Source organism: Lacerta agilis, chromosome 14 (genome assembly GCF_009819535.1).
Source record: "Lacerta agilis isolate rLacAgi1 chromosome 14, rLacAgi1.pri, whole genome shotgun sequence".
Taxonomy (NCBI): Eukaryota; Metazoa; Chordata; class Lepidosauria; order Squamata; family Lacertidae; genus Lacerta; species Lacerta agilis.
Window position 1 is genome coordinate 4,513,158 of NC_046325.1, and position 14,949 is coordinate 4,528,106.

The 14,949-nt window shown below is 49.9% G+C and overlaps 1 protein-coding gene across 1 annotated transcript in view; it reads right to left on the minus strand.

The window, feature by feature from the left end:
- Nucleotides 1-9,940: 9,940 nt before the first annotated feature.
- KCNAB3 (potassium voltage-gated channel subfamily A regulatory beta subunit 3) overlaps nt 9,941-14,949 on the minus strand; it is a 30,338-nt gene continuing 25,329 nt past the window's right edge. The window contains exons 12-14 of the mRNA XM_033170280.1: nt 14,472-14,592; nt 13,164-13,252; nt 9,941-10,969 (exon numbers count right to left, since the gene is read on the minus strand). Coding sequence (XP_033026171.1) covers nt 10,880-10,969; nt 13,164-13,252; nt 14,472-14,592 — 300 coding nt within the window. The 3' untranslated portion in view covers nt 9,941-10,879. The remainder of the gene's footprint in view (nt 10,970-13,163; nt 13,253-14,471; nt 14,593-14,949) is intronic.

Genomic DNA, 14,949 nt, shown 5'->3' on the forward strand with positions numbered 1-14,949 from the left:
GCCCTTCAATCGCATCCCATAGCCATCCCCCACACCTCACTTCTGATCTCCCTGCACTGACAATATTTGCATATAAAGTCCCCCCCTTCATTTTCTTTAAAGCAACAGCTGGAATAAATAAGTAGAGGTTGTGGTCGATGGCAGTTAATGTTAATAATAATAATATTTATTATTTGTACCCCGCCCATCTGGCTGGATTTCCCCAGCCCCTCTGGGCAGCTTCCAACAAAAATCCGATACAAAAATATCACACATTAAAAACTTCCCTGAAAAGGGCTGCCTTCAGGTATTTTCTGAATGTCAGGTAGTTGTTTATCTCCTTGACCTGTGATGGGAGGGCGTTCCACAGTTGATGTTCAAGGGGAATTTCTGGCCTCTTAAATATGCTCACCTGTCAGAGGCCTCTTCATTTGTGGCCATTTTCACTACCACGTTTCCTTGTGGTGCTGCGTTACTTTTCTACCCACAATTGACTCCAATTTTGTTACTAATGCCATTTGCAGAAGGATCTGCACACCCGGTTAAAGTGTAAAGAAAGGGCATTTTCCTACAACACCCATTCCCACCACCTAAGCTGGAGTAAGGCAACATTTTTGAGTGGGTGAGTGATCACAAAGCTATGCCAGGTGGAATAAGTCATCCCAAACATTCCCTTCTTCGCTGAGAAGGTCCCGTGCCTTGTGAGGTGTTAGGGCAAGGCTTACAACCACATCCTTTGCTCGCGCTGGTGAATTATGAGATATGATTCCTGTTGGGCAGCACCATTCATGATCTACATCAGCTTTCACCAGCCTTCAGGTGTTTTGGACTACAACTCCTATTAGCGATATGCCAGCTGGGACTGATGGGAGTTGTAGTCCAAAACACCCAGTGGGCTCCAGGTTGGCAAGTGCTGATCTAGAGGGCAAATGGGAATCAGGGGAAAGGACTATGAGGAAAAAAAGCAACCTACTTTGGTTTTTCAGATGTTTATATTTTTAACACTGAACTAGAATTCATTTGCAAGTTTGATTCTATTTGTTTGGGGCTCAGTTGAGACCAGGGTTTCCGCTACCACTTTAGATGTTATAGAGCTAGCTAGGAAGACTGGGTTGTCATCAGTTAGCATTGTGAACAATTACTGTTCATGAGCTTTGCATAGAAATGTCTCAAGCTGTACATCTTGTATTTCAAAGCTGCTTGTCCCCACTGCTAGAATCACAGAATCATAGAATTGTAGAGTTGGAAGGGACTCGAGGGTCATCTAGTCCAACCCCCTGCAATGCAGGAATCTCAACTAAAGCATCCATGGCAGATGGCCATCCAACCTCTGCTTAAAAACCTTCAGTGAAGGAGAGTCCACCACTTTCCAAGGGAGTCCATTCCACTGTCAAACAGCTCTTGCTGTCAGAAAGTTCTTCCTAATGTTTAGTCAGAATTTCCTTTCTTGTAACTTGAATCCATTGGTATGGCTCCTACCCACCAGAGCAGGAGAAAACATGCTTGCTCCATCTTCCATGTGACAGGTCTTTGGCTATTTGAAGGTGGCTATATCTCCTCTCAGTCTTCTGTTTTCCAGGCTAAACCTACCCTAGGTCCCTCAGTCTTCCAGCTGACGATAACAGTTCATGCATTTGACAGAGTGGGATCTAGTCCATGAAAGCCGGTGCCACAATAAATCTTTCTCTTGATTTCATGAACAGTCAGCTACTCTTTTAGGGGCTTTTGCTAGGCACTGTATAGATCAGCCACAGAGGCATAGCTGTTCCCAACTGGAGGTTCTCCCCAGACCCATTTGGGATGATGGTGGATCTGGGTGTTATGACTCCCTTCCTTGCCCTCAGAAGCAATATCTCCCAGGTAAACAGGAAGCCATCAAACCGGTTGAGGACAGAAGCTCATGCAAATTTCATTCTTGGCAGCTGGAATGATCTCTGACAACACCTGGCTATCACAAGGGAATTTGAAATAGCTGGGAATGGCTGAGCCTGACAAAATTGTCTCTGCATGAAACACCAGTCAGGATGAAGTAAAGAGTAAATATGCTATCTTTCAGGTTCATGGAAGTCTCAAGAGCCTAGCTTGATGGTTGTGAACATTAATGTTATATTGCAGCAAAGATCTGAGACTGTACCGGTAGTGGAGAAATCCAGTCCCACAAATTTCTGCGACTTTCCACCCTCTTTTACACTGGGGGTGTGCAATGAAGGGAAAGGAGCAGATCACAGGAATTTGAACTGTCTATTTTTCGATTTCTGTCTGCTCCTTAGACTCCTGTCCTTTAGGTAACTAATATGCAAGGCCGTCTCATCCATAGGGGCTGGTGGCGCACTGCACCAGGGCGCCGGGCCCCCCAGGGGCGCCCCCGCAAGCCTGCCGGCATACTGGGCGCCCCCTCCCCAACCCGCCCCCACGGGCGGGCTGAAAGCCAGCCGCCCTCGCCTCCCGGAGCCCCAGCTGGAGCGCTAGAAGGGTGCGCAAAGCCCAGCGCCGCTCCAGCGCCACGCCCCTCATCCCCCCTTCGCCCACCCTCCTCCCAAGGGGCGGCCAGCGCAGGAGGGAGGCGGGCAGAGAGGCGGCACGCCGGGGGCGCCGAGGGATCGCCGCGCCACTGCGGCCGATTCCTCTAAGACAGCCCTGCTAATATGACCTGCAACAAAATGTTGCAGTGTGAGGAATGTTCCTGTCCAGGTTCCCACCCCATTAGCCAGTCATGTCCTATTCCAGAATACTCCATTCCATTTGTTTCCCCTCCAGTTAGCCTGCATACCATGGCACTGAGCATACTTTTTCTTCATTGATATGGGGTTGTTTTTTTCTTGCACCTTCGTCACATTTAAGCTTTTCTGCCCCCTCAATATTGTTGTGGGTTTGCGGGGTGTGGGCGTGTGTCATTCTGGACAATGCCCTGAGTGACCTTCATTCAAAGGAGACCAGTCCCTGGATATGCACTGAAACCCCTGCAGTCTCTCACCACTCAGAGATTGGGGCTGGGCATTACGATATTTTTTGTACTTCTGCAAACATTGGACTTTGCCTGACCCTACTTATATACGTCCCTCTTGTCCCTCTTTGATTATGCTGTTTTGGCTACATTATGCAACCACATCTGGAGAATGAGTTTGCTTCCAAGCCTGCAGAATTCTTGCAAGAGCCTGAAGTGTGATACTAGGTCAGCAATGTGCAATTCTCCTGGCCTCACAGGGCCTCTCCTTTATTGCCATTCTTCCAGCACTGAGTTGCTTGTTGCTGCTGTCACCTCGCCTTCCTTGCATGATCTCACGTTTGCTCTGAACCAAGGCTTTCCAAAGCTTCCTCCTTTGCCCTCCCCTTCCTGTTTTCTTGATTCATTCCCAGCTGCAGAGTGAATCCACTGATACAGTTCGTTCACTTAAGGATATGGAGAGAGAATTGGCAGGAGCCAAGAGACAGGGAGCTGCCAACTGCAGCTGCCACTGCTGCAGATTGCATGAGTCAGCCTCTTTCTAAATAGTGAGAGTGGCGTCGTAAATTCTGGGTTGGCAAATCAGTACATGCTAATCCCAAGATAACAACAGCAACAACAGTCCTTACCATTTACTGAGTGCTCTGTATGCTTCATGTACATTACCTCTGTAATCCTTCTAACCCTATAAAGCAGGTCTGTATTATTAGCCTATACAGTGGTGCCTCGCAAGATGAAATTAATTTGTTCTGCGAGTGCTGTCGTCTAGTGAAAATTTCGTCTTGCGAAGCACCAACAGGGGAAGAGCGGTTTGACGGGGGGGGGGGAATCGCGAAATTTTTTCGTCTTGCGAGGCAAGCCCATAGGAAAATTCGTCTTGCGAGTCAGCCTTTTGTTAGAGAATGCCTTTCGTCTAGCGAGGCATTCGTCTAGCGAGGTACCACTGTATTGTACTTGCATGCACGCACGCACGCACACACACACACACACAATCAGCCACTCCAACCCCAGGTCTTGCCATCCATCACAGGATAAGAGAACTGTAGTGTGGCGTTCAGGCTGGCCAGACCCCAACAATGGGATTATCTTTCCCAGAAGATTTACCTAAGGCAAGGCATGAACCTCTGCTGGGAGAGTATTAAGATTTCTGATGGCAAGAGCCATTTGACAGCGGAACAGACTCCCCGGGAAGGCGGTGGACTCTCCTAAGGAGAGTTTGGATGGCCATTTGTCATGGATTCTTTAGTTGAGATTGCTGCATTACAGGGGGTTGGACTAGATGACCCTCGGGGTCCCTTCCAACTCTTATGATTCTATGAACTTGCATGTGAGTGAAAGCATATACATACAGATATGGCTGGGCCATGGAAATCATGTTGAGTGGCTGTGTCACTTCTTGGTTCATGCGGCGCAGCTATTTTTAGACATTACTGGGGATGGAAGAGAGAGTTGCCCATTGATAGGAAGACTAAACATGTTCAATGGGCACAAACTGCTGTCGGGGTGGTAGCGGTGTAGTACTTGGAACCCTGAACTGAAGCACTTCACACTGCAACACTTTGTAAAGGACACCTCAGTTGAGCGAAAACATTTTTAATCTAACTGATGAAGCAATTCGACATTACAACCCTATACTGAATTCTTCAGGCGAAGAAATCAGATTAAGAAAACTGTGTAACTGGGATCAGCTTGCTTGCTCGAGGGGGTCCCATAAATGACACCAGCTTAATCTATGACAGGAGCGTAGCCTATTGTGTGCCACTTGCTTTGTTGGCGACGGATGCTCATAAGCCTGGTAATTGTAGGCGACGCCTGCTCCATCCAACAGTGCAAGCAGCTTGACAACTCAAGTTGCAATTGCCGCAGGATTTTTGCAGGGAGGGCTGGCCAGCCACGTTTCCATTGCTTGCCTTGCCCTGGTGAAAAGGAAACCAGCCAGGAAGCATGATGTATATGCTTGATGGGCTCAACTCCCCCCGTAACGAGAATGGCCATAGATCTAAAAAGATGGGCACCTTTAACTGTGTGTTTATCATATGAGTTGATGCAAAGATTCCCCCTCCTCAGACTGCGGTGCTTCTGTTTCAACCTGCACCTCGTGCAGGTAGCAAGCGGTGAAACTTCTCATGTGCCGAAGGCGCTTGGGTTTGTGACTCACCAATCTCTTGGCTAATAACAGAGATGGTAACTGATAAGCTATTTCCTCTTGAATAATGTAATTGCGCAGCTGAGAGGAAGCACCGGTTCCCCCAGGATACCGTGGCACATGGACCAACGCCACTTGTAAGTGTTTGTAGGACTTATCACAGCATGAACATGCTTGTGCTCCCCAAGGCACAGCATCACCTCCAAGAGCCAGGGACAAAGAGCTGTAGCTCACTGTTACAAGTTCCTGCTTTGTGAGCAAATGGTCCCAAGTTCAGCTAACAGCATCTCCATAGAATCATAGAATCGTGCAGTTGGAAGGTACCCCCGAGGATCATCTAGTCCAGCCCCCTGCAAATCAGGAACCACAATTGAAGAATTCCTGAGAGAGGGGCACCAAGTCTCTGTTTAAAAGCCTCCAAGGAAGGAGAGTCCATGACCTTCCGAGGGACCCATTCCACTGTCAAATAGCTCTTATCGTCAGAAAGTTCTTCCAGGGGCGTCGCTAGGGGGGTGCGGTGGAGGTGGTACGCCCCCGGGCGACAAGCGGCGGGTGGGGGCGACAAGCGGCGCCCCTCCCACCACTCCCCAGGCAACGCCGGTCACCCCGGGAGCAGCAGCGCTGCACGGACAGGGTGCTCCCTCGGCCGTGCGCTGTTGCTCCCGGGGCGACCGGAGCGTGCGGCGGCGCATGGGGGTGACAAGCGGCAGCCCCTCCCGCCATTCCCAAGCGCTGCCGCTCCCTCCGTCACCCCAGGAGCAACAGCGCACGGCCGAGGGAGCACCCCGTCCGTGCAGCGCTGCTGCTCCCGGGGTGACCGGCAGCGTGGGGAGTGGCAGGAGGGGCCGGCGCTTGTCAGCCCCACGCGCTGCCGCTGGCTCCGTCCCCCCGGGGGGAGCAGCGCACGGTGTGTGCGGTGCTGCTGCTCCCGGGACAACGGAGCGAACGGCGGCACGTGGGGGTGACAAGAGGCAGCCCCTCCCACCATTCCCACGCGCTGCTGCTCCCTCCGTCACCCTGGGAGCAGCAGCGCACGGCCCGACGACGGAGTGCGCCTGCACGCGTAGGCGCACTCTGTCATCGGATCGCCGCTTCCACAGCCTCCTTTTGAGCCGGAGAGCTTAACAGCGAGCTCTTCGGCTTGAAAGAGGGCTGCAGAAGCGCCGCTGGCACCCCCGGAAACGCCCTGGGGGCGGAGCGTCATGACGTCACAATGTGATGTCACGACGCCCCGCCCCCGGGGCGTTTCCTTTGCCGCCCCGGGTACCGCGGAGCCTTACTCCGCCACTGAGTTCTTCCTAATGTTTCTTATTAATCATTTAATTGCACCCCGCCTTTTTGCCTGACAGGGACTCAAGGTGGCTTACGGATAAAAATAAGAACAGCTACAAACATAGGGGGGAAAACCCAATCATTATAAGCAAACACTAAAACTATATATATACATTTAAAAATCTATTAAAACCATAACAAATAATTACAATAAAAACAGCACAGTGTCAGCCCTTTCATTAAAAGCAGTCAGTTCTCAAAGGCCTGTTGGAACAGGAAAGTCTTCTCTTGCTGGCTTAAGGACAGCAAAGAGGGAGCCAGTCTGGCTTCACTAGGCTGGGAGTTCCAAAGTTGCCTGGGAGCAGCCACCACCAAGAAGACCCTCTCCTGCGCCCTCACCAAGCATCCCTGTGGAGGTGGCAGCACTGAGAGAAGATCTCAGAGCCTGGGCAGGCTCATATGAGGAAATATAGACTTTCAGATACAGACTTTCAATATAGACTTTCAATGGTCAGGGGTAGAGGTCCAGCATAGTGTAGCGAGTGGCTGGAGTGTTGAACTTGGAGCTGGGAAGGGCCTGGGTTCAAATCCCCATTCTGCCATGAAGCTTAGTAAATAAATAAGTGATGGGGAGTCTAGCAACATCTGGAGGGACTCAAGGTTCATCACACTGGGTAGGGATATCTCTGTCACTCTCCCCACCCCATTTTCCAGGTACAGATGCCTGTGACTGATTGTTGTCATGACAATATGAGCATTTTAGGACAGAACATTGCTGAATGGTGGAGTCATTCCTCTTCCAAATCCTCTTCTCAAAGCATCTCATCGTTCACAAGAACAAGCATCACAAAACACAAAGCAAGACCAGGTCTGTCGCTTCACGTATTCTTTATTTCAATATTTTAAACATCTCTCCCCGCCCCCACACATACACACACACCCCAAAAGAAGGGGCAAAAAAACCTCTTTAAAAGCCACGTGCCCATTCTACTTATATCAAGCATTTTTTTAAAAATCCCTGCAAGGTGGTCTCTGCAGGGGGACTGCTTTTCAGTAGAAATAGCAATTTTCTCTCTCTTTTAGGGGGAAAGGGGCAATTTGTCCACATGCCTGCAATGCCTCTGCTGTGCTGCAGAGGGAGCTGCTCTCCCTTGGAAGGAGCTCTGTGCTTTGAAATCTTTCAGGGCTTTCTTGCCTAGCCTCCTTCCCTTTACGGATCCAAAAGAACATTATCAAAAGGCGGCTAAATATTACTAGATTCACGCACAGAGAAACACCTTGTACAACCTTGTCAGATCTGGGGACAGGAGCCCAGGAGTCCAGCTCCCAGGCAAAACTGACCTGAACCCCCTTTTGCAGTTTAAAAATATCTGCCTGTCGGTTTGGAAATCTCTTCTAAAAATTGAATATATTCAGTCTCCCCCCTGCCCACCCCACTTCAGATTTCCTACGCAGTTTCTAAACAGATTCCTTGCCCTGAGATTTTGTGGGGTACAAATCTGGGCTACAAACAGATAGAATCTTAAAAGTCTTAAGAATTGTAGGGTAGGAAAGGGAACCCCAAAGGTCATCCAGTCCGAGCCCCTGAAATGCAGGAACCACAGCTAAAGAATCTCTGACTGTCAGCAATCCAACCTCTTGTTTAAAAACCTCCAGCGGAGAGCCCACCTATATAAAGATTATACATATATTTAATTCTATTAATGTTTCCTATTAATGTTTTTAAATTTTAACACCCCCCCCAATGTTTTTAGCTGTTCTTATTTTATCTGTAAGCTGCCTCGAGTCCCTGTCAGGGCAAAAGGCAGGGTATAAATAAATATATAACAACATATGGGACACTAAAGTTTGTAGTGTGACATAGTGGTTAATGTGTCAGACTTGGACCTGGGAGACCAGGTTTCAAATTCCCACTCGGTCATGAAGATTATAGCATGTTGATCTTGGGCTTCCTTCTCTCGGCCTAACCTCCGTTGCAGGGTGGGCTTAAATGAGGAAGGGGAGGAGACCCATGTAAACCACCTTGAGCTCCCTGGAGAAAAACAGGTGTGACATAATATAATTGGAGAGTTGGGAGCACGAGGGTCATCTAGTCTAACCCCATGTGATGCAGGAATCTTTTGCCTAATGTGGGACCCGAACCCGTGATCCCGAGATTAAGAGTCTCACTCTCTACCAACTGAGCTATCCCTCGTGGACAGGGCAATAAATAAAGCTGAGGAATGATATGAGGAACCGAGAGGGGTGTGCGTGGGTGCCATCTTAGAAATCCCAAGCAGCCTCAGTTCTGACCTGCAGACCTACCCCAACCCCCTGCAGAGACTCCTGGAAGCGACAGAAGTGCTACTCTAGAGTAAAACTCGAAGCAGACTCATTCTCGACAGAGAAATTATATATATACAGCATCGTATAATTTTGCAGCCAGTGCGAGGGGGACAGGTGCCACAGCGGCCCTGCCCTGGAAGCGCAGCAGATTCAAAGCAATGAGTTGTGCAAAAGAAGGGTGCCACAGGGCTCCCTGGGAGCAAGGGAGTTCGGGGACGACGACTCGGTTGCTAGCCTTCCTCTCTCCCCACTGCCCCAAGGTGACCCTTTGACCCTGAGGACGCTTTTTTTTCAATATATTATTGCTTTTAAGAAGAGATGGCTCTTTCCCTGGAGGAAGGTGAATATGGAATTCTGTTTTAAAAAATGAAATGCAAAAAAAAAAAAAAAGAGCGAGAGAGAGAGAGAGAAAGAGAGATTAAGTCAGAACCAAAGTGATAAGGCAGCCTTCACCTCCGCAACAAAATGGGAAGGTTCGGTGGTGTCGGCCTCTGGGGAGGAAATTCATGGCAAAATGAAAAACCACAGAGGGAAACTGAGGGGGAAGGAGAGAGAGAGAGAGAGAGAGAGAGATGTCTTTCTCTCTCTCTCTCTCTCTCTTCTCAGCCATCTGCTTCTGCTGCTCCTGAGGAGTAGGAAGGGAGCCAGTTTTGCTTTCCTGCCAAAAGTAACAGGGGGGAATTTGTAATGGCATTTTGTGAGGAGAATAGCTGCAAATTAGATAAAGGATTAGGCGAAACCAAATAAAGACATTACGAATTACGCTTTGGGGCAGGGAGGGGGGAGATGCATCCGAGGAACATCGTTCGGAGAAGCTGAGTGGAGCTTGTGGGCAAAATGGCTTTTGCTTGCCCAAAGGGCTGATCTCCCCAACAACCATGAATCTTGGGCCTTCTTAGCGCCCCCCCCCCCAAAATGGAGGAATGTAATCCTGCCATGGAGATGACTGCTCTCCAGTCTCCACTCGGTGGGAAAGGGGAAACGGGTTCTGGCAACGATTTTGCACTGCAGAAGCCCTTTTCCCACTTCCTCTGTGAAAAACATATATCCATGACTAGGACAAGTCAATCACACAAACTGACGGACAAATTTGTCTTTCCAAAAGTCCTAGCCCCACTGTCCTCAAAATGTGGGATTTGTTTTATTTCCCCTGGGGGATAAACTTTAAATGTTTGGGAATGGAAAGACGGTGAAGGGAGGAGGTTGTGTTGGAGAGGTGAGACAATAATTTACGTGGGGGTTTGGGGGGGGGGAAGGTGAGTGGAAAAAAAAGATGGGAAGGGGAAGAAAGCTGATGTTTGTATCTGAAAAAGGACTCTAGAAATTTGAAGAATTGGGGCGAAGGGGACTGTCCCCTCACAACATGCCCACCAGAGACAGGGGCACGGAGGGTCCCTCTACTTCTCCCTCAGTTTATAGGGACTATCTGAGCTATGTCCTCACTGGGGCCCTCGCACAAGGCCAGCCTAAGACACTTTGGTGCCTGAGGCAGGAAATCCAAAATGGCGCCCCTCCTGCTCATGTGCAGCTCCCATTCATTTCCCACTAGGTCGTGCCCAAGATGGCTCCTCTGCAGTCCCTCAAAACATCATAAAACCCGCAAATGAAGGTGGTGGGGTGCCCCCCCCCCCCGAACAAAAGCACAAGATGCTGAGGAAGAAAAAACTAAATGGAGTGACTCATTACGCAACACGGACTTTGGTTGGGGAGGGTAAATATGTACTAAGGATGCTCAATTGTTATCATACACCAGCTGTGTGCTTGTTTTCCCCACTCTCCCCATTTTGCCTCGTTGCACTGTGCCCGCCCCTTGTTTAAAAACCAGGCGTATTGATATGGGAAAGAGAGGCAAAGCGGCCGGCAGTTCCGGCACTAGCGGCAGGCGGTGCCTCTTACCCGCCAATCCCATAGCTGGGTTGTTCATGCCTTATTATTTGTACTGTAATCTAAGCAGACGGCTGTGGGGGGCAGGCACTAACCCGCCAGCACCCTCCTACTTCGTCTGCCGTGGAAGTATACGGTTATTTGGTTCTCATGCGCAAAGCGGCTCCTCCTTGCCCACCCCCACCAAGTTGAGAGGCGGCAGCTGGTGGGAGAGCATGTGGGGCAGGGAGCGGTAGGTAGGTGGGGCCAGGAGCCCCCCAGAGGAAGAGCAGGAGGCGATACAGTCCTTTGGGACAACAGCGTGCAAAGTCCCGGGCGCCAATGTGTCCCTACGCCCGGGACTCTTTTTTTGCATTGGGCTTGTTGCCCAGGAGCGCATCAATTTCCTGGACGACCTGGGGCGTCAGCTGAGTCAGAACCTGCGGAGAGAGAAAGAGAGGGGCTGCATGACTGAGGAGGAAGGCCTTCCGCCATAGCGGCACCCACTAAGCATTTCAGTTAAAACACGTTGCAAACTTTGTATGAGAAATCGGGTTAGCAAAAATGGAACTCCACAGCGCCATCTGGTGTCAGAGCGTTAGAATGCATAAACAACGCATATAAAGCGTTTTTTTCTTTGCCAATGTAGCCGAGTCCCATGCCAGGTTTTTTAAAATTATTGCTGTGATTTGATTTTGCTAGGTTTGTTGAAGTTCTTTTGAAAATTAGGAAGGATGTAAGCTTTCAAAACAGAGTGAGCCAGGATTTTGACAAGCTGGCTCATATGTCTGTCAAACGCAACACAAAGGCCAGGGGAAACCAGGATTTTTAAAAGAGCTGCAGGGTGTCCCAGTTTTTATCTCTGTGCAACCCTCTCTAGTGGCTTCTCTTTCCACCCCCTTTTTAACCACCACTTTTTTCTTTGAGGGTTTTAAAAAACTAAATAAATGTCCATTTCCCCTCACGATCACTTTTCTCCATTATATATAGTTGTTCCTGCTCCCCATCTACCTGTCGCCACGTTTCTTTTTTAAAATTTCAAATGGAAATTGTAAAGCCACCAAGCTGGTATGCGTGATGTGGAGAAAATCTAGAAGTAATTATTTTCTTCCTCTTTCAAAGCCACTTCCAGACAATGCAGAGCTGTCTTTCCTATTGGGCTTACTGGCGCGTTGCACCAAGGCACCGGCCTCTTAGGGGCGCCCCAGCGAGTGGGGGAGCTGCATGGCTTTGCTGGCGGCCTCCCCCTTCCCTCCTGCATGCCCGCCAGCTGCGCCCCTTCAACCATATGGCTGGCGGGCGTGCAGCTTGCCTCCCAAGCCTCCGCAGGAGGAGAGCGATCCCCGCAGAGGCTTGGGAAAAGGGGGGTGGGGTGCCAGAGGGATCTTTGCACCACGGCGCCGGATATGCTTAAGACAGCCCTGAGACTATCGCTACTTTGTGGGTGGAATTCAATCATAAACCCGCAAATTTGGGTTGTGCAGTTAAAAACGCACCATTAAACTCACCCAAACAAGAAACCACAGGCTTTTTGTGGTAAGGAAACTGGCAAGAAAATACACTGGGAAGTGTGTGGGACGGCAATTGCTCAATGAACAGCGGACATCGTATAACCACTGTGCAAAACTTTGTGGAAATGAATAGGGGCGAATGCTCAATAAACAGGCCTCCTGGAAGAGCCCCAGTTGGCAGGAGATTCAAGGGAGACGAGAGAAAAAGAAGGATTAATTTATGGCATTCACTGCTGCAAGCTTAGATTGTTTTTAAGAGGAGACGAGAGGAATTCATGAAGGAGAAGAGGCCTATCAATGGCTATTAGGCAGGATGGCTCTATGGAACGCCTCCAAAAACCCAGGATGAGGTTTTATTTTATTACCTTCCCTTCACCCTAAGATCCCAGAGCAGGTCACAATGATTTAAAATGCAACCAGATTAGGGCTGAAGAACCTCAGGTCTTGGTGGGGTGAGTGTGAGAGAGATATGTGGCCCTCCAGACTTCTTTATCTGGCCCCCCGGATTCTCCCCAGCCACACCTCTACCAGACCTGCTCTGCACTCGCTCTTTCATTTTTTTTGGGGGGGGTGGTGGTGGTGTGTGTGTCCATACTCATGCTTCCCTAGATATAGGACAAAGACAGGTGTGTGAGTGTATGCAAAAACTATTATTATTATTATTATTAAAATTTGTATACCAGCCTGCATCCATAGATCTCAGGGTGGTCCGCAACATAAAAATACAATATAAAAAATGTAAGATGCATAATAAAAACAAGAAAACTAATAAACCAATAATCCCCCCCTTCCACAACTCATTTAAAAGGGCAATGGATGTCAGTCAGCCAAAGGCCTGGTTGCAGAGGAATGCTTTTGTCCGGCACCTAAAGGTGTATAATGAAGGCGAGTGTACAGAGGTGAAATCTGCATTCATTGCTCTACCCTCTGCCTTTTGCTCCTGGCCCTGCCCTCCACAGGGACATGTGGCCCTCGGAAGCTTGCCCAGAAGGCAATGTGGCCCTTGGGCTAAAAATGAATATTTGCTCATGTTCTCATGATGCTTCAGGACAGGACAAGATATAAATGCATACAGACGGAGGAAGGTTTGGCCAGACTTTGCACCCTTGTTCCTTCTCCTTACCTGGATGGACCCCAAGTTCTCAATGAGCTGTTCAGTGCTGGAGACCCCGAGGAGGACAGAGCTGACACCTTCAGAACGGAGGCACCAGGCTTAGGTTAAGAGGAGACAAGAGAAATCAAATAAGGAGAGCCATCTAAAAACTTGCCACCCTGGAAGAAAACAAAAGGGCTGGGGAAGAGGCGGGCAGGGAGCAAATTGCTGCTCATCCACCCAATAACTTAACTGCAGAGGAATCTGGGTGGAGTTAAGGCATCATCCTGGCTGCTAAAACCTCCCTGGGACCTCCCTGAATTAGGCCCAACTTCATGCACACTGGCCCTGGCTAAGAGAGAACCTCATGGAACCAACCTCGGAAGGACAGCAAGACCATAAAGAGCTGCTGGTTCCGGCCATCTCTGCCCCAGGACTGGAGGTCTCCTCACCAGCTGCCTAGGTGGCTGGCTGGCTCTCGGACCACCCTAATCTCCCTCAGGGCCACAGGAGTAGAAGAGGTGGCAAACTAGACATGAGATTTGGGGCCACTGCCAAAGTGCCGGACTAACTGCACATGTGGCTACTTGAGAGTAGGGGGAAGCACCACCCTGGATCAGAGCCTGGCTGAGAACTAGGGAAGAAGGGCGTCTCCAGCGCCTGGATAAGCTCCCAGTCTCAGCTGCTGCATTGCTGATGCTCCACATTCTAGTCCTCTAACTTGGGGAACAGACAAAGTATGAGGGCGACCTTCTCTACTCCCATGGACCACGGCTGAAGCACCAGGAAGCCAATTGTGCAGCGGGGCTCTACATCGGTCTTGGGCAAAGGCATCTTCTTTGCTTTCAAGAGAGGTTATTCCAGGATGTCACACACCTCTTGCAGCTGGAAAACACCTCCTGATTTCTAACCTACTTTTCTTATTAGGGTCCAGCTGGTAGCTGCTGAATCTGAGGAGCTCACATTGCCACCTTTGGCCTAAGTAGCACATCTCATTTTAGCTTTATGGCTAACAAAGGTAGCTGCCTTATGCTGAGGCATGCCACAGGGGTCCATCTAGCTTGGTGTTGTCCTCACCAACTTCCTGCAACCTGGGGCTTTCCAGATGTTTCAGACTACAGCCCTCATCCAGCCCCCAGAATGTAGTACAAAACATCTGGAAGGCCTCAGGTTGGCTCTTCAAGGTTTCAGGACAGGGAATCTCTCCCACCCCAGAGCTACGTAACTTTCCCACCACTGAGGCAGGATCTGGAATGCAACCTGCCCCAGATGTGCAGCTGCTTCTGGGGCCGCTCGAGGCCTGCCCTGCCCAACACAGATGCTCCGCCCCTCCCTCACCAATGGCCAGCTGCGCCACTGTGCATCCCAGGCGCTCTGCGATCGGGTGGAGTTCCTTCACTTTGGCCTGCTGCTTCTTCCCATCTTCACTCTGCAATTTCTCCTTCAGCCAGTGGTACCCCTGGAGGGTGTGAGGAGCAAAGGAAACAAGCACAGAATCATGCAACTGTCGTCTTGGGAGCACTGGTGGAGGAAGGGGGGCGGGGGGAGCGCATCGCCCCTGGCACCACAAGCCCGGTGGGGTGGGAAGGACCTAAAGGGTAATCCAGTCCAACCCCCAGCAATGCAGGAATCATTGCTAACACACAGCATGGCGGTGAGCCACTGGCAGGCAAGGATGGAGGTTGTGAACTTGCAAAGCAGCCCTTAGGGATGTGCTGAGCAGTCAGCAAAGGATTTAGGGCCCCTCTAGGTTGATGAAACATTTATGGTATAAGAAACTACAGGATCTCAGCAGGCCATGAGTAGTATGCCTGCC